The sequence below is a fragment of the Vombatus ursinus genome, unplaced genomic scaffold, assembly GCF_900497805.2.
Source record: "Vombatus ursinus unplaced genomic scaffold, bare-nosed wombat genome assembly UNPS02014791.1, whole genome shotgun sequence".
In the NCBI taxonomy this organism is placed as follows: Eukaryota; Metazoa; Chordata; class Mammalia; order Diprotodontia; family Vombatidae; genus Vombatus; species Vombatus ursinus.
Window position 1 is genome coordinate 4,368,498 of NW_020954569.1, and position 23,297 is coordinate 4,391,794.

The 23,297-nt window shown below is 33.5% G+C and overlaps 1 protein-coding gene across 1 annotated transcript in view; it reads right to left on the reverse strand.

Moving 5' to 3' along the window:
* Positions 1-21,156, reverse strand: part of LOC114048033 (glutamate decarboxylase 1-like) — a 47,663-nt gene extending 26,507 nt beyond the window's left edge. Inside the window, exons 1-6 of the mRNA XM_027869026.1 lie at positions 21,120-21,156; positions 20,434-20,520; positions 12,570-12,698; positions 11,426-11,668; positions 9,207-9,297; positions 90-202 (exon numbers count right to left, since the gene is read on the reverse strand). Coding sequence (XP_027724827.1) covers positions 90-202; positions 9,207-9,297; positions 11,426-11,668; positions 12,570-12,698; positions 20,434-20,520; positions 21,120-21,156 — 700 coding nt within the window. The remainder of the gene's footprint in view (positions 1-89; positions 203-9,206; positions 9,298-11,425; positions 11,669-12,569; positions 12,699-20,433; positions 20,521-21,119) is intronic.
* Between the last annotated feature and the right edge of the window lie 2,141 nt (positions 21,157-23,297).

Below are 23,297 nucleotides of genomic sequence, written 5' to 3' on the forward strand. Positions count from 1 at the left end.
CTAAATTTCACTCTTTATAAAGAATCAAGTCATTATTTTTTATACCTTATTACATATAATTTAATCTGGCCCTTAAAAATTCTGCTTACCAGGAGAAAATATTCCATCAGCTTCTGTTTCTCCCCATCCAATCATTTCATGCATTTTCTTCAGAAGGATCATTTCCATGACAATAAATACAGGGGATATTTCATATGTAAACCTGCATATGATATAAATTGAATTGCTGATTGCATTAAAAGCTATATATGTGTAAAATAAGCACCATCTGTAGTATTTACATAGCACTTAAACATTTACAAGGTATTTTATATAAATTATATTAATCAATTTTTACAACAATGTATAAAGTTGGTCCTATTTTAACCACATTTTATGCATGAAGAAACTGAGCCTGAAAAAGGGGAAGTGACTTGCCCAGGATCAGACATGTAACAAGTGTCTAATGTAGGACTTGAACTTATGTCTTCCTGACTGCACGTCCAATAATATTTTCACTATACCACATTGCCTCCTATATTGAGTGTGCAGGATTACGAAATGCAGGCTTTAACAGAATAAAAAAATATATTAATATTATATGATCTCTTTTCTATATTTAAAAGGCTATAAAGTTTCTTTAAATGTAAAAGTCCTATCACTACTGCATCACCCAATAATCTCTTACTTTTCTTTTTCCACTATATGTGTAAACACAATTGCTGTTTTTAAGAATAGTAATTCTCTAAACTACTAAGTATGCTTCATAAAACAGATTTATCAGTATAATTGCAGAACTAGCCCTGTCAAATTTCTTGTGCCTCAATCTTAAGATGTTTCCTGTTGTCTTAAAAGAGACTTTAAAATAATCATAGAAGAAACACAACAAAATTAGCAATGACTAAGTATTAATAATGCCTTGTTTATAGGGTACTTTAAGTTTTACAAAGTATTTTAAAAACATTATCCCATTTGAAGCTCATGACTATGATGTGACGTAAGTTCCACAAAGCATTATCATCCTCCCCTTTTATAGATAAGGAAAGGAAGTCTTAAATAGTTTTGGTGAGTTGCCTGCTGTCAAGGAGTAAGGAGCAGAAAGAATATTCAAAATCAGGTCTCCTAATGCTAAGTTCACTGTCATTTCCACAACACTGCACTGCCCCTCAAGAGGGAAAAACAGCAGTGGTCATGAGTCTAGTTGATGTTTAATCAAAATTTTTGAATTTATAGTAGTTTTAGTCCTACTTGTTGCTAGCTAATGCTTATGGAATGTCAAGTAGAAAAATAAGCTTTCCAAGGGTATTAATAATATTCCAAAGAAAAAGAAATTCCTTCTATGTGAAAGAATGTGGAATGGGTGTCTAGCTTACTTGTTTCAGTTTGATTTTTAAGATTCATTTCTGTGAGATATTTTAATTACTACCTATATATTCCTCAACTCTGATAGAGCTTATTACTTTCATTTTTGTCTAACTCATCACCTCCTATTTCCCAATTGCCAAAGGCACTGTCCTAAAAATTTATGAGTTGCTTCAAAACAACTTGGCAACAGAGCACAATTAGTCAGGAGATCAATTTTCTGATTATCACAAGTTTTGTTTTGGCAAAGGAATGTAGTAAGAGAAATTCACAGTGAAGATGAATTCAATACTAAAAATAAAAGATAGAATGATAGCCTTTATCTTTTGCAAAGTTCTTTGCATAGGCTATCTATCTCATTTGTTCCTCAGAATAAGCGTGAGAAGTAGATGCTATTATTATCCTCATTTTATAAATGAGAAAACTAAGGCTGAGTTTTAGTAACCTGTTCGAAGCTAGTAACTGTCTGAGGCAGGAACTGAACTCAATACTCCTGACTCCAAGTATAGAATTCTATCAACTACACTAACTGCCTTTTATATCCTTCTTCTTCACATTACATTAGCTTATAAGGAAGCAGAAATTCTGCATATTGTAACCCATACTAAATTAGGCAGCTAGGTGGTGGAGTGGATAGAGTGCTCTGGCCTGAAGTCAGGAAGACTTGCCTTCCTGAGTTCAGATCTGGCCTAAGACACTTACTAGTTGTATGACTCTGGGCAAGTCACTTAAGCCTGTTTGCCTTAGTTTCCTCATCTGTAAAATGAGCTGGGGAAGGAAATGGTAACCCCTTCCAGTATCTTTTCCAACAAAACCCCAAACAGGGTCAAGAAGATATGACTAAAATGACTGAACAACAAACAACAAAAAATAACCACAAACCTAAGACTATTGAAGTGAATGATCTTTATATAAAGATATGTAAAGATCAAGTACCAGTTAAAGTTCTTGGCAGAGGACACAAATGAATAGATGTATGATTTAAGTTCTTTTGGCATTTCAACTATGGAAGATAACAATTAGCCATAACAGGCTGCCTCAGAATGATGGCCATCTAACTGAAAATTACCCCATTATAAAATTATGGGAGATCCTATTATGGTCTTTATAGACACAACATTAAGACAAAGAAGAAAACATCTCTAGAGAGTGGTCTCAGTGGCCCCTAATGTGTTCTACCCCTAAAATTGCCTTTCTTTACTTAGAAGAAGCTGAAGAGAACCAGAGTCAAGATGGTGGAGTAAAAGCAGAAATTCACTTGAACTCTCCCAAATTATCTTCCAAACAACTTTGGAATACACCTCAATACTTTAAATACTTTAAAATACACCTCAAATCAAATTGTGGAGTGGCAGAACTAGCAAAAAATCAGGGTGAAAAAAATTTCCAGACTAAGGCAACTTATGTTAGCAAGAAAGATCTGTCTCACTGGGGTGGTGGTCAAGTCTGAAGTGCAATACAACATGGGCCACCCTGGCAAGCAAGCAGCAGGCCTTGTAGGCAGCTGTGTCAGTGATAGCAACAACTTTAAGAGCTCTGAGCCCATAGATTGTAAGGGGGTCAAACAATTGGTTGAAAGAAGATTACAGGGGACCTTTTGCTGGTACTGGGTATAGAACTCTGTCACATTGCCCAAATGGAGTTTCAGGTCACAGACCTAGGGAAAAGAGGAGCACTGGTGCACTACCATTTGTGGCTCCAGGGGAGCAGGGGCCTTGGCCACAATTCCAAGATGGAGAGTAATCCTTGTGGTCGATCACAGATAAGAACACAGGCAAAGAGAGCAGTGATAATGCATCTCCTTAGATCATACCACCTGCAAAGAATTGAAAATTTACATACCTCCAGAACTAGCTCTGAAAATAGCAGCATGAAAAACCTGAAACTTTGGACAGTGCCCTCTATACCATGTGAATAAAGCTCCTCTTTAACATAGAATTAAAAGTCAAGAAATAGGCTGGGAAAACAAACAAACAAAAAAAGACAGCTACAACAAAAACAACAACAACAAAATAATTAGGCCAAAGAAAGTTACTATGGTGGCATGGAAGGTCAAGACACACTTAGAAAAAGATAAAAAAAAAAATCAAAACAGCCACACCCTAAGATCCTGGAAGAGCTCAAGAAGTATTTTAAAAATCAAAAGAGAGGTAGATGAAAAAATGGGAAAAGAAATGACAATGATGTGACAAAATTATGAAAGAGAGTCAACAATTTGGTAAAAGAGGCACAAAAATACTGAAGAAAAATAACACATTAAAAACAAAAACAGAATGGACCAAATTGTAAGAGAGGCACAAAAATCCAATGAAGAAAAGGACTCCTTAAAAAGCAGAATTGGTCAAATGGAAAAAGAGGTACAAAAATTATTTTAATTCCTCAAAAAATAAGAACTGGGCACATGAAAGTTAATGACACTATGAGGCACTGTGAAACAATTTAAAAAATCAACAGAATGAAAAAAAATAGAAGAAAATGTGACATCTCATTATAAAAACAACTGACTTGGAAAATAGATTGAAGAGAGATTAATTAGTTATTATTTATTTAATATTATAAATTATTGTTATAAATACCCAAATTAACCATAAAGGACATATGAAGAAAGGTGTTATATGTGTCCAGAGAAAGAACTGATGAATAAAAGTATGCATAGAATAATTTTACTTATAGATATCTTCAAATATATTATATATATCTAGATAGATAGATAGATGGATAGATAGATAGATAGATATTTCTATCTACAAAAATAGAGATATCTATTTGTGTCTAATAGTTGCCATCTCTAGGGTGAGGGGAAGTTTGAAAGAAAAAAAAAGAAAAAAGAAATTTACATGACAATTTTGTTGTATATTTGAAAGGAATAGCAAGTTCTGCATAGTAGATTTGGTTTCATGTGCAATCATCCTTTTATTTGACTGTGTTAAGGAAATGTTTGTTTTATTCCATAAATAATAAATAAATTAGTAAATTAATAGAAATTATTGGACTATTTGTAGGCCGTGATGAAAAAAGAAAAACAAACTAGCTATCATACTTCAAGAAATTATCAAGGAAAACTTCCATGATATCATAAAAGCAGAAGGCAAAATAGATATCGAAAAATCCACCAATCTCCTCCTGAAAGAGATTCCAAAATGAAAACTCTCATGAATATTATGGCCAAATTCCAGGCCTCCCAGGTCAAAGAGAAAATACTTCAAGAAGCCAGAAAGAAACAATTCAAATATTGTAGGGGCACAGTCAGGATCATACAAGATTTAGCAGCTTCTACATTAAAGAATCTACATTAAAGAGATTTTGGAATATGATATTCTGGGATGCAAAGGATATAGGTGTGCAACCAAAAATAATGTGCCCAGCAAAACTGAGCATAATTCCTCAGGGGAAAAAATAATAAAATAGAGGACTTTCAAGCTGAAAAGACTAAAGCTAAATTTTAAAAAAAATGACTTTCAACTATAAGACCCGTGAAACATAAAGAGAAATCATAAGAGATTAATATGGTTAACTGTTTATATCCCTCTATGGGAAGATGATATTAGTAAGACCTAAAAACTTTATCATTACTAGGGAAGTTAGAAGGAGTCTACATAGACAGAGGGCATGGGTTGAGTTGACTATGATGGGATGGTTTCAAAAAAATAAAATTAAGGAATGAGAAAGAGGGATGCACTGGGAGAAGCAGGAAGGGGGAAGAATGGAGGAAAGTATCTCAAATAAAAACTGCAAAAGGAAGTTCTTTTAGAGTGAAGTGGAAAATGGTGGAGTGGTTGGTAACATCTGTAACTTAATTTAATCAGAATTGCTTCAAAGAAGAAATCACGTACACACCCTCAGTGGGATATAGAACTCCATCTTACTCTACAGTGAAGTAGGAATAAAAGTGGATAAGAGAAAGGGGTGGTTGATAGAAGGTAGGGAGGATTAAGAGAGGCAGTGGTCATAAACCAAACATTTTTGAGAAGTGTCAGGGTGAAAAGAGAGAGAGAAAAGGTATGCAGGGAGAAAAAATAGGATGGAGAAAATTACACAGTAATCATAACTGTGAATATGAATGGGATGAACATTCATAAATTGGAAGCTTATAACAAAATGTATTAAAGACAAGAATCTGACAAAATGCTGTTTACAAGATACACACTTGAAACAGACACACACAGAGTAAAAATAAGGGTCTGGAGTGGACTCTATTATGCTTCAGTTGAAGTAAAACAAAAATAAACAAAAATAAATAAACAAGGGTTACAATCAGCTTCTTAGACAAAGCAAAAGGAAAAATAGATCCAATTAAAAGAAATACACAGAAAAACTACATCATGCTAAAAGGTACCATAGACAATTAATCAATATCAATATTAATGCATCAAATAGTATAGCATCCAAATTCTTAGAGGAAAATTTAAATGAGTACAAGAGGAAATAAACAATAAAACTATACTAGTAGAGGACTTCAACTTTCCCCTCTGAGAACCATACAAATATAATAAAAAAATTAAACAACAAAGAAGTTAAAGAAATTGATAGAATTTTTTAAGAGCCCATATGCTAGACCTCTGGAGAAAATTGAATGGGAATAGAAAGGAGTATACCTTTTTCTCAGCTGTAGAAAGGACCTTTACAAAAATTGACCATGCCTTAGGGCATAAAAATGTCTCAACCAAATATAGAAAAGTAGAAATATTAAATGCACCATTTTCAGATCATAATGTAATAAAATTTATATTTTATTAAGGGCCACAGAGACATAGATTAAAAATTAATTGGAAACTAAATAGTTTAATCCTAAAATGAGTGTGTCAAAGAATAAATCATAGAAACAATAAGTTATTTCATTAAAGAGGATTACAACAAGTACACAACATACAAAAGTTTATATGATGCTGTGAAAGCAGTACTTGGAGGAAAATATATATCTCTAAATGTTTAAATCAATAAAAGAAAGGAAGCAGATTAATGAATTGGACATGCAATTAAAAAAGAAAACTAAAAAAAAACTAATTCAAAATCCCCAATTAAACATGAAATTGGAAATCCTGAAAAATCAAAGGAGATTTTAATAAAATTCAAAGTAAGAAAATCATTGAACTAATAAATAAAAATATGTGAACTTGTTTTATTAGAAAAAAACAATAAAATAGATAAACCATTGTTTAATTTGATTTAAAAAAAGAAAACCAAATTATCAGTATAAAAAATGAAAAAAATAAATTTACTACCAATGAAAAGGTAATTAAAACAATTATTAAGAGCTATTTTTCTCAACTACATGCCAATAAATCTAACAATCTAAGTGAAATAGATCAATATTTACAAAAATATAAATTGCTTAGATTAACAGAAGAGAAAATAGAATGCTTAAATAACCCTATCTTAGAAAAAGTAGTTTGAACAAGACATAAATCAGCTCCCCAAGGGGAAAAAAAGTCATCAGGACCAGATGAATTCAAAAGTGAATTCTACCAAACATTTAATTTAATTCCAATATTATATAAACTGTTTAGAAAAATAGGCAAAGGAGTCATATCAAATTCCTTTTATGACATAAATATGGTGCTGATACCTAAGCTAGGAAGTACAAAAATGAAGAAAGAAAATCTTAGACCAATTTCTCTAAAGAATATGGATGTTATTCTGGATACATTACTCTTGATTGTAATGCTAGCTACTTTGCCTTCTGGAATATCATATTCCAAGCTGTCTAATTCTTTAATGTAAAAGCTGCTGAATCTTGTGTTTTTCTAACTGTGGCTCCATAATACTTGAATTGTTTCTTTCTGGCTTCTTACAATATTTTCTTGACCTGGGAGCTTTGGAATTTGGTTAAATAATATAAATAAAATGTTAGCAAGAAGATTAAAGCAATATATTGCAAATAAAAAGGGAGGGAGGCAGGAAGAAAGGGATAGAGAGAAGGAAGAAAAGAAGAGAAGGGAGAAGGGAGGAAGGAGGAGAGAGCGAAGAAATTCTAAGTGTCAGGCCTGTGCTAAACATTTAACAAATATCTCATTTGACCCTCATAACAACATTGGAGGCTAGGTGAAATTATCCCCATTATATAGATGAGGAAATTGAGGTAAACAGAAATAAAGTGACTTGCCCAATGTCACAAAGCTACTAAATATCTGAGATTAGGTGCAAACTCAGGTCTTCCTGAAGCCAGTCTCAGGACTCTATTGGCTGTATAATCCAGGTAATGAAAATCCCTCTACCACTTCAGGTAGATGTTTTCCCTGTAACTTTTTGTCTTTGAGAGCTGCCTAGAGCAATGAGAAGTAAGCAACTTGCACAAGTTCACACAGCCAGTATGTTTCACAGACAAAACTTGAATGCAGTTCTTTGTGATTTTAAGACCAAATCTCTATCAACTATCCCTGACTGCCTCTGCTACAAATGAAGAAAACAGCAAATGACTTCAACACATCAGTTGCTCCTCTTTGTTAATTGTTTCTGATGCAACTGTAATAGAGTTAGGCTTACTGTATGCCTGGATTTATCTATAGAGATGTGATCTCACCTATGAGGACATTTTATCCAGCAATGCAGGTCACAATCCATCCCTTCCTTGTCATCCCACATGATTTTTGTCCAGGTTTTCTTGTACTCCAAAAGGGGTCCACTCATAATTATAGGAGCCTTCTTCTAGGCCTCTTAATATTATGTGGCTACTGATAGAGCTTTGTCTTTCAATTGTTTTTTCGTTGCTCTTGCTACATGACTGGACTTAATTTTTTTCTAGCTATATATGCCTCTGTTGATACCCTTCACACTGCTTCTCTTGTGCATTTTTTCCTTGGTAATGTTATAGCATACTCTCTCCCACCATGTGCCTCTCCATTGCCTTTTGGCTAACCCTCAACATTAAATTTTTGGAGACTGCTGTATCCTATTACTTGAAGGCATGCAACATCTCCAAAGGAATATTTATGTTAAGAAGATTTGTCTTTATTTCAGGGAGAAGAGAGAAGTCATTTAAAAAAAACTTAAACTCTACCAAAGCCAATCCATCTCACTTTATTATTTCTGTTCAGTCCTTTACCCATGGCATTGTCCATGTGTTACATCTGTCTTATATGTACATACAGATGAAACTGCTTTGTAGGTAGCTCATGCAACTATTTATCAACATTTGGAAAAATTTTTATTCACAAAGCATTATTCACTTTTTTCCCCTTAGGTAGAAAATTCACCTGAATTTATCGAAGAATCTCAGTGATGATTTCTTTCAGAGCCAAATGAGATATAGCATCACTGTTGATTATGTAAAATAACAAAATTACAAAGTATTCATATTTGTGACATGTTCTTATATATTCATTCATTCATTCACTCAGCAATTCTTCATTCATTCAACAAGTATATACTACTTGCCTTCTACACATTATAATATATATTGTCAGGTGATAGGAGATAAATGGATTTACTATCTTGCTTTGGGGTTATTTGGGCACTGAAGTTCAAGTTAAGCAATTCTGGAGATGTACTTTGTGTTCAGGGAGTTCTGACCCCTGAAAATCAGGTGACTGAGTGACTCAGTGACTTCACATGAATATCTCAGGTGTCAGGATGGATTATGCAAACTGTGGAGAAGACAGATTAGGATATCAATGGCATAGATGGTGAGAATTTTCAGGCTATAGGGTGGCTCTAATGATACCACAATAAAAAACGAGTGAGGCCTGTTTCCTGGGCTTCAGTTTCTCAAGTATCCAAACTGTGATTCATGATATTCCCAATAAGGGATGGGACTCTCAGAATTTGGGGGTACTTTGGGCACAGGAAAATACTGCCTCAAAAGAAATAAGGTTTTTTTTTGATGGTTTCATTACTAAGGTATCTGAAGGTAGGGAAAACCTACTTACATGTTAGTATTTGCAGTAGCTGTCAACCACTCACCAGCCAATCCAATCATATCAAGCCCGCTAGAGAGCTGATTAAAAAAACGAGGGTGTCCTAGGAAGAAACAACAGAACAGAGGCATCACAGGTTATCAGGAGGCAAGGCTTAAGAATTGATCAGCAAACCCAAAGATTTATTAAATGTTCATTATATGCTAGCTTAAGTGCTAGAGATACAAAGATAGTCCCTGAATTTAAAGATTTTGCATTCTAATGAATGAAGACATGTTAAAACTAGACACATGCAAGATAAAAAGAGAGTAGATGGAAGACATTCTGAGAAAGAAAGGCACAGCAGCTAAGAACATGGGAAATGACTCCTCTAAAAGTTGGGATTTGATCTGAGCCTTGACTATGGCTTGAGAAACTAAGAGGTAGAGGTGAAAAGGAAGGCACTCCAGGTATTGTGCAAAAGGTTAGAATGTCATTTCAGATCAGTAGTTCTTAACCTTTTTCTTGTCCAATGATTTTTTGTTTGTTTGTTTTGTGGAGTTTTTAAAGTATTGTAATTGCACTTCAAAATAATTGGGGTTTTTTTGTAATTTTATTTATTTTATTTTATGCTTTTAAGGACATTATTCTGAGAAAGCATTTATTGATTTCACCAGACTATAAATAAGTATCGAGACTATGAATCAAAGAATAAATATTTAGAATTGACAGAGAGGGAGAGAATGGGGGTGGGGTAGAGAGAGAGAGAGAGAGAGAGAGAGAGAGAGAAGAAGAAGAAGAAGAACAACAACAACAACAACAACAACAAGAATAAGGAGAACAAGAGGAGGAAGAAGAGGAAGAGGAGGAAAGGGAGGAGGAAGAGGAGGAAGAGGAAGAGGAGGTGGAGAAGGAGGAAAATTAATGAAGAGAAAAAGCAAAAGAAATCCTTCTTGTGAAGGTGCAGAAAAAGAAAAAGCTAAACTGTAGAGGTGGGGAAATAGTTAATTAAAAATTAAACTAATTGAAATTAACTAAGAAGGAATAAAGGTAAGATGAGTGTAGACAAATTCAATGAAAAACTTGATAAAACCATGGAAATTAAGCCAATAGATTAAATCAAGAGTGCTGCTCACCTTTTAAGAGAGAGGTGATAGACTCAAGATGCAAAATGAAATATACATGTTTAGATGTGGAGAAAACGGGAATTTGTTTGCTTGATTATGCATATGCTATATGTTAGAAGGCTTTTGCATATTTTATGTGTTCTATATTTATTTTTCTTTTCCATTTAGGGGTAGGAAGATAGGATGGCAGGAGGCAGGAAGGAGAGGAAAGAAAAACATTAACAGAAAAAAAAATTGAAAGTGCTATCTCAATGAAAAAAAATCAGGTTATTTAGACTTTTTTTCAATAACATCATATAATTGACAGGGTTGAGAAAGGATTTAGAAGAGCCCTTTTCCTGAGAGAGTCCCATTATATAAATATATGAATTCATTGAATGAGAACATTCCATTTGGGCACCATTATTAACTAAGGTATTTATATATGATTTAACTTTCCATTTTAAAACATTTTTAAAAATCAAGTTAAATAAAAGTCTGATTTCTGACATTGACTAGCTATTGTGTTACTTAACCTCTGTGGTTCTCATTCAACTCAACAATTTAGCTACCATGTCACAGAGAAGTTGCAGTAAGTATTTAAGAAGGGAGTCTCCATGCTAGAAGTATCTCTCATTGATGAAAGCAGTGATATTTGTGGTATTCCCAAAAAAACATACAGCTCATGCACTTCACTTGTTTTTGTAAACTATTAATATACATTTTTAAAAACTCAGCATATTGGGTAGATTCACTATAAAAGATTTATGGAAAATTATGAATAATTATATAAAGAATCAGAAAAGTCATAGTTATGACCTTCTAAACAAAAGATACAGGTTAGAATGGTCTATAGTAGAGTAAGTAGATATGATGAAGCAAGTAAATATATTGATGAAACCACATCTCCCTCAAAATACACAAGTAATATTCTTTCAATGCTAAATGAGATTATATACATACATGTATATGCATGCGTATATGTAGATATATATGCATCTATACATAGATGCATATATATTCAGATTTCCTGAAAATTTACATTTGGTAATAAACTTAATAGTGGTAGTATGCCGTTTTAAGTGTACTCTACTCTCCAAAAGTGCTTCCAAATATGAAAATGTACCTTCCTGTTTTACATATCACCTGTTTTAACTCCATATTTTAATGTATCTCTGCAATCAACAAGTAGCTGTTCCAGTGGTTCGGGCTGGTCAGACAGTTCTAAGTTGAACCCATCCAAACCTTCAAGCAGTTGATGAGGGTGATGGAAGTCCAGTATTTTACTTTCCTCATCAAAGGTTTTTCTGATGTAATGCAGAAGAATGTCTACCACCTCTAGCAGAAAGTGATCTGTGAATTCACCTCCATGTTTAGATGGTAATAAATCTAGAGAGAAAAAAACTCAAAGAAATATCAATATTTTATTTCAGACTTAGGTAAACAATAGTTCCCAAAAAAATCTATCAGGGATTACTTGCAATTATACTAGTAAACATTATTTAGGATAATGTGGCATATTAACTATGAAGTAGAGACCAAAAGTTTAGACAAATTCTGGACTTTGACATTTATTGATGCACTCTGGTCTTGTTGACACACCGTAACAGAACAATTCTAGAACTAGTCTGAGACCAACATTCAAGTGGCCCATCCATTATGTTCTGTCTACTGCATGCAATTGGAACAAATGACTCATCCAAATGCCTGGGACATGTTAGATACTTAATAGGTGCTTATTCAGTAATTGAATGTGATTCATGCCTTATTGGCTCTTCATGATCAATATGTGAAAGGGTGAATATGGGAACAGATTAACTCAACATCTACTTTACAAGAAATTTTGCTGATTTTCCTTTTAAAATAATGTGCAATACATGATTTTAAATTAAAAAAATCTTTATGGATAACTTTTGTTTTTTAGATTATTTCAATTTCCAAATATAGCAATACTTCATTCCCTACTCAGAGAGCTATGTCCTATAAAAATAAAAGAAAAGAAAGATAGAAGAAAGGAAACAAGGGAGAAGGGAGAAGGGAAGAAAGAACGAATCAAAGAAAGAAAAAAAAAGAATGAGAAAGAAAAAAGAAAAAATAGAAAGATAGAGAAAATAAGGGGAAAAAATCACAGCAACTGAATCTGTCAGTATAATGCAATGTGATGTGCCCATAGTTCTCCCTCCCCTCTGTAAGGAATGGATGGTGCACCCTGTGATTTTACATGAAATATATTCTTTTATATCACAAAAAAGTGACAGAGGGGAAAGGTATCTGTTCCCTTCATTCTTACCTGAGGCATAAACATTCGAAAAATCAGTCATGAAACTTTCAATATTATCCTCTTTTCCCTTGTCTTCTCCACCTCCTTGAACACCACAAATGGATTTTTTTCTCCTCTGTACTTCATGCACCTGGACACCTGGACAAAAATATTTTGAGAGAAGCTTGCTCTGTGATTATAAAGAGATTTGAGATGTGTCAATTATGTGCAATTATTTTTGAAATCTCATAAATGAATGGATGTGGAGAAGAAAATAATCATAGTAATAATCCTTCCAAACCCTCATCACATTATTTTCAGTAAAGTCCACCTCTCAATTTGTTACACACTATCTTGTGAATTTGCTTCTATGTTTATCTTGACCTATTATTTAGTCCTTCACTATGATTTAACTTTCCACATGTCTGTCTTTTGTCGCTCCAACTAAATTGGAAGCCCCTTAAAGGCAAGATTGTGTCCTATACTCATTTTCTCCCATGGAATCTAGTGCTATCTGTATAATTGGCATGTAATAAATATGCACTGAAAGATATATTACATAGTACATATGTACTATACACATAATTAAATACACAGATATAATAATATAATAATAAAGGCTATGAAAAAATTCTCTTTATATGAATTACCTCATTATTTAAAGAAAAATATCTGTTTTTAAAAATTGCATCAACTAATCAGTGATCATTGAAGTCTGAGCACATTTTGGCATCAAAAGTCAATTGACATTAATGGGTACTTTCTTTGTGCACACGTTTGAGCTGTTAATGTTAGAAACCAAAACTGTTACATCATTCTCATTGGGACCTTCCATGTAAGAAAACTTCCTCTACCAATGCAGGTTGACACTTTCCCTGAAACTTATAGTTCTAATTTAATTAGCTGAAACACAGAGGTTAAATGGTTTGCCCAGGGTCATACACCTGGTGTATATCAAATGCAGGTCTTAAACCCGTATCTCTGTGGCTTCAAGGCACCCTCTAACCAATAAACCATCCTTTCTATCTCTTTGTCTCTGTATCTCTCCAGAGAATGTCTCTCATTCTCTCTCTCTCTCTCTGTCTCTCTCTCTCTCTGTGTCTCTCTCTGTCTCTGTGTCTCTCTCTCTCTGTCTCTGTCTGTCTTTGTCTCTCCCTCTCTCCTATCCTAGTGTTCTCTGTCAGTACTGGGTACTATACAGATTATGGAAGATGTATACAATGTTATTCTGACTCTCAAAGAAACAAATGTGTAAATTCCTTCCTGACAATCCACTTCAGAAGACTAAACTAACAGGTGAATTGATTAGAGAACAAGTAAGTATTAAACTGTGGGGTTTAGACAAGGGACAGACACTGTGATCTGGGTTAATCAAAGGTTTCAGAGGGCACCATGAAATGGTGGGAAGAGCATTTAGAGTCAGAAGACTCAGACCTGAGTTCAGGCTTGATCCTGACCAACAGTTTGATTTTGGGCAAGTTGTTCAACTTCTCAAAGACTCAATTTCCTTCCTAAGGAGGCATTAATTTTAGTAGAAAAGAAATGCACTCAGTTCAGGACTTCATGAATGTTCTAGAAGGGAGTGAAAAATAAGTCTGTTTCTCACTCCTTTCTCTGGCAATGAGTCCTAGGCATGAGCAGCAGAGGTTTCCAGAAGGTACTCATTTCTAAGTTCAATGAGTACTAAATTAGGTCTGGCTTTGGAAAAAAATGATCTATGTGCTTCCCTCTGCTAATAAAGAAGCTTGGTGTTGCATTGATATTGCATACTTAAAATTATAATTAAAATTTTATTATAGTTTAATTTGCCATCACTGCCCCAGATAACTTTTTTCTATTCTATTTTTTTTTATTTAAATAAAGATAAATCTCAATCCTCTAAACACTATGTCACTTGACCTCACTGGGTCAAAGTTTGCTCATCTATAAAATGAAATGGATGAAATAGGTGATCTCTAAGATTTAGGCCAGTTCTAACATTTGACTGCTGTAAGAATAATGAACATATCTTGAGAATGGAAGGTGTTATAAGACTAGCACTATGTCTTCTTGGACTTTAATATTGGAGAATGAGAAACAAATCAATATTACTACCTTCAAACTGTAAAGTCAGGGGGCCTACTTTAGAAACAATTTAATTCTTTCAGGAGTTGGCTATTTGCAATTTGGAATCAGTTACAGTGGCTATGAGTTCTAGTATCTCTCTCTATTATCACTGTATTTGTTTTCCATTTAGATTTCAGAAATTTTGTTGAGTATTTTGAATAATCAATATACTTTGAATATTTCAAATGAGAGAAAGTATTATTTTCTATTATATTAATAACCCATTATTAATTAAGATGCAGACTTTTTTATTTCCTCATTCAGGGACTAGGCCCTGTAGGTCAGTCAGACTGTCTCTGAAGGACAAGGTTGATAGATGAGATTGCCCAAATCCTGCAGGAACATGTTCCTCAATCTTGGATGGGATCCCACCCAACTAGGACACCTTACTTCTTTTAAGAGTATAAACAGAATGTAATCTAAGTGAATTCCAGCCCCAAAGCATTAAGCCCATGTCCTTATACCCCTCCGTTGGAGTTTAGGGTAACCCAGATCATGGAGAAAATCAACCAGAGTGGTCTGGGTAGAGATGGATTCCTTTGTCCAGATTGGTGGAGGTGGTTGAGTCTCATGATCAAGTCAAGTTCTCAGCAGGAGGAGCCAAAGACTTTTAACCCACCTCCTCATTGATATGCCCATCCTCTCATTAATTGTTTATCAATCAGGGTTGAATTCTCTTGTCAGGGGAATTCCCTTTCAAAAACATATTCAAGGCATTCAGTGTCTCCATTAGGTGTCTGGTTACCAAGAGAAACCACTGACCATCAATTTATTGATTATAAGCAAACCTAATGAATAAATTTGTTATTAGTTACTCAGAAAATCTTTCTCTCCAATTTTTCATTCATCTCACAAATACATTATTTGTTAGCAAATTTTGCATTTCTGTTCTTTGAAACACCAAAAATACAACTCTATTATTTTTTCCTATTCTTTCATCATCCTTACCCCTGTTTTAAAAGACTAAAAAGTCATAATACTGTAGATTTGGCTATGTTGAATTTAATATAAGTTGAAATTTTAGGGAGCACAAGGCTTAAGTTATAAAGTCCATAGCAAAACAAGTTAGAAAAGTAGGTGGTTCAGTGGAGTGTTTGACTTGGAGTCAGGAAAACCTAAATTCAAATCCTGCTTCAGATGCTTGCTAACTGTGTAATCCTGGAAAAATCACTTGACTCCTCTCAGCCTTAGTCTCCTCATCTATAAAATGGGAATAATAGTAGCATCTACTTCTCAGGGTAGCTATGAGGTACAAATTCTTACACTTGAGAATATAATATATGTAAAGCATTTTGTAAACCTTAAATAATAATAATAATAGTTATATTTATCAAAATTATTACTATTTATACTTATTTATTATTATTAGTTATACTTATCAAAAACAAGAATAGATATATAAATATGTGAATATTATATAGAATATTTATATTTTTATATAAGTATGCAATTTTAAATATATTTAGATATGTAAATATTATATAATATACCTATAAACATATATAGTTTTTCTTCCCATCCTGTTGTATTCATCACCAGATGTAAGTCTTTTAATAATAATAAGCTTTTCAGAGTTTTATGTTCTAGGTCTTTTAACTTCATATCTAATCTTAGTCTTTAGTTTCACAAGGGACATAAACTAGACTTGTTATTTCATTGGTATAAGGAATTCTCTGGTAAAGAAAACTCCTTCTATCAATGTAGGTCAGCATCCTGTCTATAACTTACCTTAGAGAGTTGTCTAAGACAAAAAGAAGTTAAGTAATTTGTGCAAGGTTGAAGAACTAGTTCTTGTTAGAGGTGAGACTTGATCTCAAGTCTTTCTGGCTCTAAGGCTAGTTCTCTATCCTCTGCACCAAGTTGCCACTCTTTCATTATTAATCAAGAAGGTGAGAGGAGAGAAGAAATTTATGCATAGGGCTCTCCACTTGGGATACAAGTATAAAAAGAAAAATAAAACAGCCATTGAACTTAAGAAGCTTATATTCCACTGGGAAGGAGAGAATAACAAAGAAACATATAAGTACATAGGGAAAGAGCATCAACAATGAGAAAAGTGATTCAGAATTAGAGATAATAAGCACCAATAATTTAAATCCATCATTGTATTACATACAGCTCCAAGATTATCCCTGCTCAATGATGATCCTAAAATTACACTGCAAATTCATGAAATGAAGAGGCTGAAGAACATTAATTTACAAAAGTATGAAGTTTAAGGACTTTGTGTGGACTCAGGGATTGGGGCTTCTTCAAGTTGAGTACGTCTATCCTCTTAACTCAAAGATATAATCATTTTGCAGCCATCTGTGCAAACATGATGACCTGTAAACAGGAATGTTTTAGAACCAGTAAGATCTGACATGAGGCTTGTGTCACTTCAACCTAGATAATACTCAAAGCTCTGTTTCCCCTAGATATTTCTTAAGTCAGGGATCATTTCATTTTTATTCTATGTGTTATACCTACTGAGCTATGACCACTCACTAAATGATAACTAACAAATCTAATAATAAAATTGATGTTTACAAAAAAGTTCTAAAGTTTGAAAAGCAAACTGTCTCATTTGATACAAATTAGGTCCATTGTAACTATACAACAAATAAGACAATGCTTGAATAGTTACCATCAGTCAATAAATCTTTATTATGTGTCTACTATATACCAGGCACAGTGCTAAGTACTAGGTATACAAAGAAGGCAAAAGACATTCCTTCAAGGAGTTTACAATCTAAAACATGTACACAACTATGTGCAAATCAACTATGTACAGAATAAATAGAAAATCAACAGTACAAAAATACTAGAACTAAGAGGGTTCAGGAAGGCCTCCCTGCAAAAGGTGAGATTCTAGGTGAGACTTCAAGGGAGTCAAGGAAGTCAGTAGGCATAGATGAGAAGGAAGAACATTCCAGACCTGAGGGACAGCCTCTGAAAATGTCCTGAGTTGAGAGATGAGGTATTATATGGAAAGAACAGAAAGGAGGCCACTGTCACTGTATCAAAGAGTACATATAGAGCCAGGGCTGGGGTGGAGGTTGTAAGAAGCAAGAAAACTGGTAAGGTAAAATGCTGATCAAAATGTAAAACACTATGTAAATATAAGAAGCAGCAGCAGCCACCACCACCACCACCACTACAACCATCACCATCATCATCATCATCATCATCATCATATGCATTTTAGAGACAAGGAAATTGTGGCTCCTGGAGGTTCAGAGGCTTGCCACTAATCGCATAACTAGTAAGATCAATGGGCTAGACTGAATCAAGGTCACTCCTGACTCCAGATCAAGCAAGTTTTCCTCAGTTGCATGCTGCCCATCTAAACGAAAAAAGTTCTTTGCTTTTGTTTTGTTAATGAAAATTTCACAACTACAAGGTACATTAAAATTAAACCTTAAAAACCCCATTCTTTGGCCTGAGTTTGATTTATCATGTTCATCTTCTTTTTTCCCTTATAGCAGACCATGTGACATTGACTTTCTTTTAAATAAAAGGAATAAATGAGATGTGATGTGAAGATGATTTCATATTTATAAAGAAACCTCTTCCCAAGAGTGTAAAATAGTTAAGTTGAATTTATTAATCCTAATATTTATGGATTTAAAACTATCATCCTTAGTGTATCAGAGAGAAATATGAACTGACAAGAAAGGGAGAAGGAGAATACGGTCTATCTGTACCCACCAAGCTGTTAACCATAGACAATAGCTAATGCGTAGGAAGAGGAAAAACATATATATGAGGAAACTGTTAAGGGACAACATCCTAGAAATACACTAGCAATAAAACCTGTAGCCAGAGAATAGAAGTAGAATGTGCAGTGGAAACAGTACTGAATTTGGCTTCAAAGAAACTGGGTTTGAATCCTTGCTCTACTACCTATTAATGGTGTGATCATGGACAAGTCACTCCTCTGGGCCTCAGTTTTTTTTCATCTAAAAAAATGAAAAATTTGGACTAGATAACCATCAAAGTCCCACCAGTTTCTAAATCTTCAATCTGTTTATATACATCATATCAAGTAACCATAAAGATGAATTAGAGTGCCTAATGCAAAGAAGTTAATTTAACCTGTTAAATATTAATAAGACTTGTTGAAATGACTCTTAAGACTTGAATATGACTGTAGCTCTGGAAGAGGTTGTTTGTTTTGTTTCATTCATTTGTTTGTTTTGACCAACACCTGTGATTCAATTGTTGGAAGGAAATCCCAGAGAGAAAGGACATACCATATTCAGAAGCAATAGATAAAAAGAGAGATAGAACAGAATTATGTTTTAAGAATATATACTTCTGTGAGAAAACATTTGAAGAATAACCAATGGAGACAGAAAGAGAAATAATATCATTATCAGAATATACTATAGACAGAAAAAAAGGAAATAGACGAGGAGTTTGGAAAACAGATCAGAAGCCTAGGACAGAATAATGATGGAGAATTTTAAGTATCTCAACATCTTCTGGAATTGTCAAAATGAGAAGAATTGTTTCTCCTTGCACATTAATAATTTGATTCTTGAGAATTTCCCTTTGTTCCTACCACTTATCCTATGCTACAAGGTTTATAAAACACTTTCCATGCTATATTTCATTTGAGCTTACCTTTGGACAGAAAGTCTAAGAGAAAAAGGTGAAAGATGAAAGGGGCCAGATTCAAAAAAAAAAAAAAACTTGCTAACATTTAGAACTGTCCAAATAAAAACAGGTTGCTCAATGAGGGTCTTTCTCACTTGCTGGATAGCCTATAGTGGGGATTCTTTTTCAGGTATGTACTATAATAAAAGCTTCCTTCATCCCTTTTAACACTGAAATGCTGTCATTATGTGACTCTGTGATTATACTGTTTAAGGAAAAAACAAGTTATTTTTTAACTATGTTCCAATGTCCACACATACAATTTGTGGGACCTCAAATATCACAACTTTCCTGAATCTCAATTTCTTCATATACAAAACAGAGCTAATAAGACTTCCATTGCCTATCTCACTAGAAATTTGTAAGGGAAAAAATTGTAGTCCTTTTAGTTTTATAAGTTATTAATATTTCCATTAAATTTATTTATCATAATTATCTTGATCCTCCCATTTTAACTCTAACATCTACAGGGGACTCATTTCAATTCACTAAGAACTGGAGGATCTATGTTTCTGCTTATAAAGCATATTGTGAGCAAATGTCTCAATGTTCATTTATATAAAGTGATTTAAATTGACCTAAACTACATAACATAGTAATAGTGTAATGGTTGTTTACCAAATATTGTATAATATAATACTATGTCTTTGTTATCACACATGATTTGGAATGCATTATTTGTCCATAACTGAGATATTTTATCAAAGCCAAGTGATATAAAAGTTTTACTAAAATCACAGTTCATTGCTTTGTCAAATAAAGGAATGAAATAGTCATTTGTTATGGCAGTTGATAGTTGATTTGCCTTTTTTTATACTGGACTTGCTCTGCTCCAATTTTAGTGTATTTTTATCATAACGATATAAGTTTTTCTCTTTCCTTATTTTTTCATGGTATCTTATAATTATTTGATCTTCAGTAAGATTCATTTTGTTCTTTTATCAAAATGATTGAATATTTGATCCCATTTGTGGAGCTCATCTCCCTTAGTATGAGTCAAGGTAAAGAACAAGTAGTGCTTTGTTATTAGTCTTTAAAACTAAAAGTTCTTATATTCTTAACTGAATATGTAAAATTGATTCTAATGAAAATTACAAAGATGACCAAATTTAGAGCATGAAGGGTAATTTCAAATAATTTATCTTACCTTTTGATGTTGTTGATAAATTTCTCCTGCTTATATGGTATCCAGTAACTGTTTTGGAAGTAAAATTGGTTTTCTTGGGTTTCACAACTAGAAAAAAATGAAGAAAATGACTCAGAACCTTAAAGGTAAGCAATTTTTAAAAATTGGTGGAAGGTAACATTCTAGAAACAAGTTTTCAAGAGCTATATTTGTCTTACATGACTACTATTTTGCTTGACAGGGAAAACAGAACGAAAGACAAATTATTCAGGAAATACTTGCAGCCAAAACTTTTCTCCAGTGTACACACACACACACACACACACACACACACATACACACATATATAGATAACATATATTCATTTTTTCTATACACACATACGTATATGCAGAAACATTCTCCATTATATATGCATATATATATACAGAAAAATTCTCACACACATTAATAGTTAAGCCAAAACATCTAAATCATAATTAAAATATACTTTTTTGTCAGGTTTTAATTAATAACTAATTGAACAAAGTAGAAAGTGATTATTTTTCTCTACCTCTGCTTCTGAATGAAGTTGAAAATTGTAGTACATTGTACAATAACACTTTGATGTCTTATTCTTATCACAACAACCCCAACCCCACAATTTTAAAGACAACCTATAAATGAAAATTAACAACCACAATTTTTTCCATGTGACTTTTACTTACTAGGCCAACTAACAAATCCATGTCCTCTGAAATCCATGTCCTCTGAAAAATAATCTAAAATAAAAATGACACACCTGAAGCTACAGCAGTCCCTCTTACAAATATAGAATAATTGTGTTTCTCTACATTTTAATGAGTATGACTTATATAGCAGACAATTTTAAACCTCTTTATTTGAAGCATAAAGAAGCTTTAGGGCGTTTCTATTTGCTGATTGAAATGGGTGGAGATGGGAAATTTTCTTTGGGAAATGATCAAATAATTAAAAAAAATTCTACTTGCTTAAATACTTTTCAAAAATAAGTTTATATTTTAATCATAAACATTAACTGCTACTTTCATAGCTCTTAATTACCTATACCATCAAACATTTGAAAAGCATAAGGAAGACAAGTGACAAAATACATTTTACACTCTAATGGCAATATTAACAAAAGTAGCCTGAGAAAGAGCATTTTTGCTTGTGGAGCAATAGCCTTTACATTTAAATATTGAATACTGCAGTACTCATTTCTGTATTGCTGCTGATGCCACACTTCTCAACATCTTGGCCAGCACTACATTTCCTCATAGCACTGTTGTTACCTCAGCTATTGGGATTTAAGAGACTACTTGGCAATTTGGGACTGTGTTGTTTATTGAATAAGTTGAAATAATATATTCTAATTCTTAAACTGGGTCAACTTAGGAGCATGCAGAGACTGGCCCCTCAACTCTGTTACTTAAAGAAAGCATGGTCTAGTCATTAAAAATTTGTGTAATAAAATGGATTCTTTCAGTTGTTAAGATAGTTTGTAGGAGTAAATTAGACTCTTTCCCAGGCCACCAGAATACTATTTGTATGCAGATTTTGTTACTCTCAATTGTATAATAGCAATGGGAGAGAGTGATCTCATGGATAATCAAAATCCCAAAACAAATGCCAAATGCCATTTATGTCAACAATTTCAACCACCTCTCCCAAACAAAGATTTGACCACAGTTTTTAACAAGAAAAAAATAAGAAATAATTTTAATTTTAATTTTAATTTCATCACTTTCAGATTCCCACACGATATCTAACAGGGGAGATTCTTGGTAAGTTAAGGCAGTCAAAGATGTGGCAATAGCCAGAAAGAAAAAAAGAAAAACAACTGAAAAGAGTTGGCAGTTTCTTTTTGAAGCTCACCAAAAATGACTTTCCAAAAAAAGTTAACATAATCTTGTTTTGCATTAATGGCAACATAATGTCTAGGGCTGGCATTGTAGGGTGGGTCGGGGCTTTACTGCCTAGCTTTGATATCTCGGATTCTGAAACCTGTTACATAAGTAGCTCCTTTGTCTCTTATGAAAGATGATTCTGTCTTCAATACTGCAGGTTTTCATATGTATAGATACACTTTCATGTGTCTGGATGGCCCCTGCACTGATTTCTAACATTCTAAATCTTAGTAGATGGATTAAAGAGTTATTACAGCCCAACATATAAATTTACTGACATGTCCAAGGTTACCCAGGTGGCATAAATCATAAATGAGATTCAAATACACATTGTCTGTTTCCAAATATGTAGCATGGTGATGCTCTAAACAAAACAGTCCTTCTATTTAACATCCAATATTTCTAGGCATATAGTTATATGCTATCCTCAAGTACTGGAAGAGGGCTTAGGAATCGTCTGTTTTGTCTCAGAGCTTAGAACTAGAAGCAAAGGGTGGGAGAGGCAAAAGGCAAATTTTAGCTCATTGTAAGAATAAGTTTTCTAATAACTGGAGCTATCTTGAAGTGGAATGACCTTCCTCAGGAGGGAGGAGATAGTGGAGGGATCTCACATAAGGTTGTCAAGCATTGGCTGTATGATTGCTTGTCAAGAAGTTGCGGAATATCCAACAGAAGGCCTTTCTTCAAGCCTCATCTCATATTAAAGGTTTAACATGTTCTATTCCATTTAAATTTTATTTTGGGGGGAGGCAATGGGGTTAAGTAACTTGCCCAGATTTACACAGTAAGTGCCTGAGGTCAGATTTAAACTCAGGTCCTTTTGACTGCAGAACTGGTGCTCTATACACTGTACCACCTAGCTGCCCCTTCCATTGAAATTTAAAGTTTATAGACTCAAAGGTTTTTTTCCCCCAAAATATCCTAGGCCTATAATATATAATATTATATGATATATAATTATATATTATAATATATAAT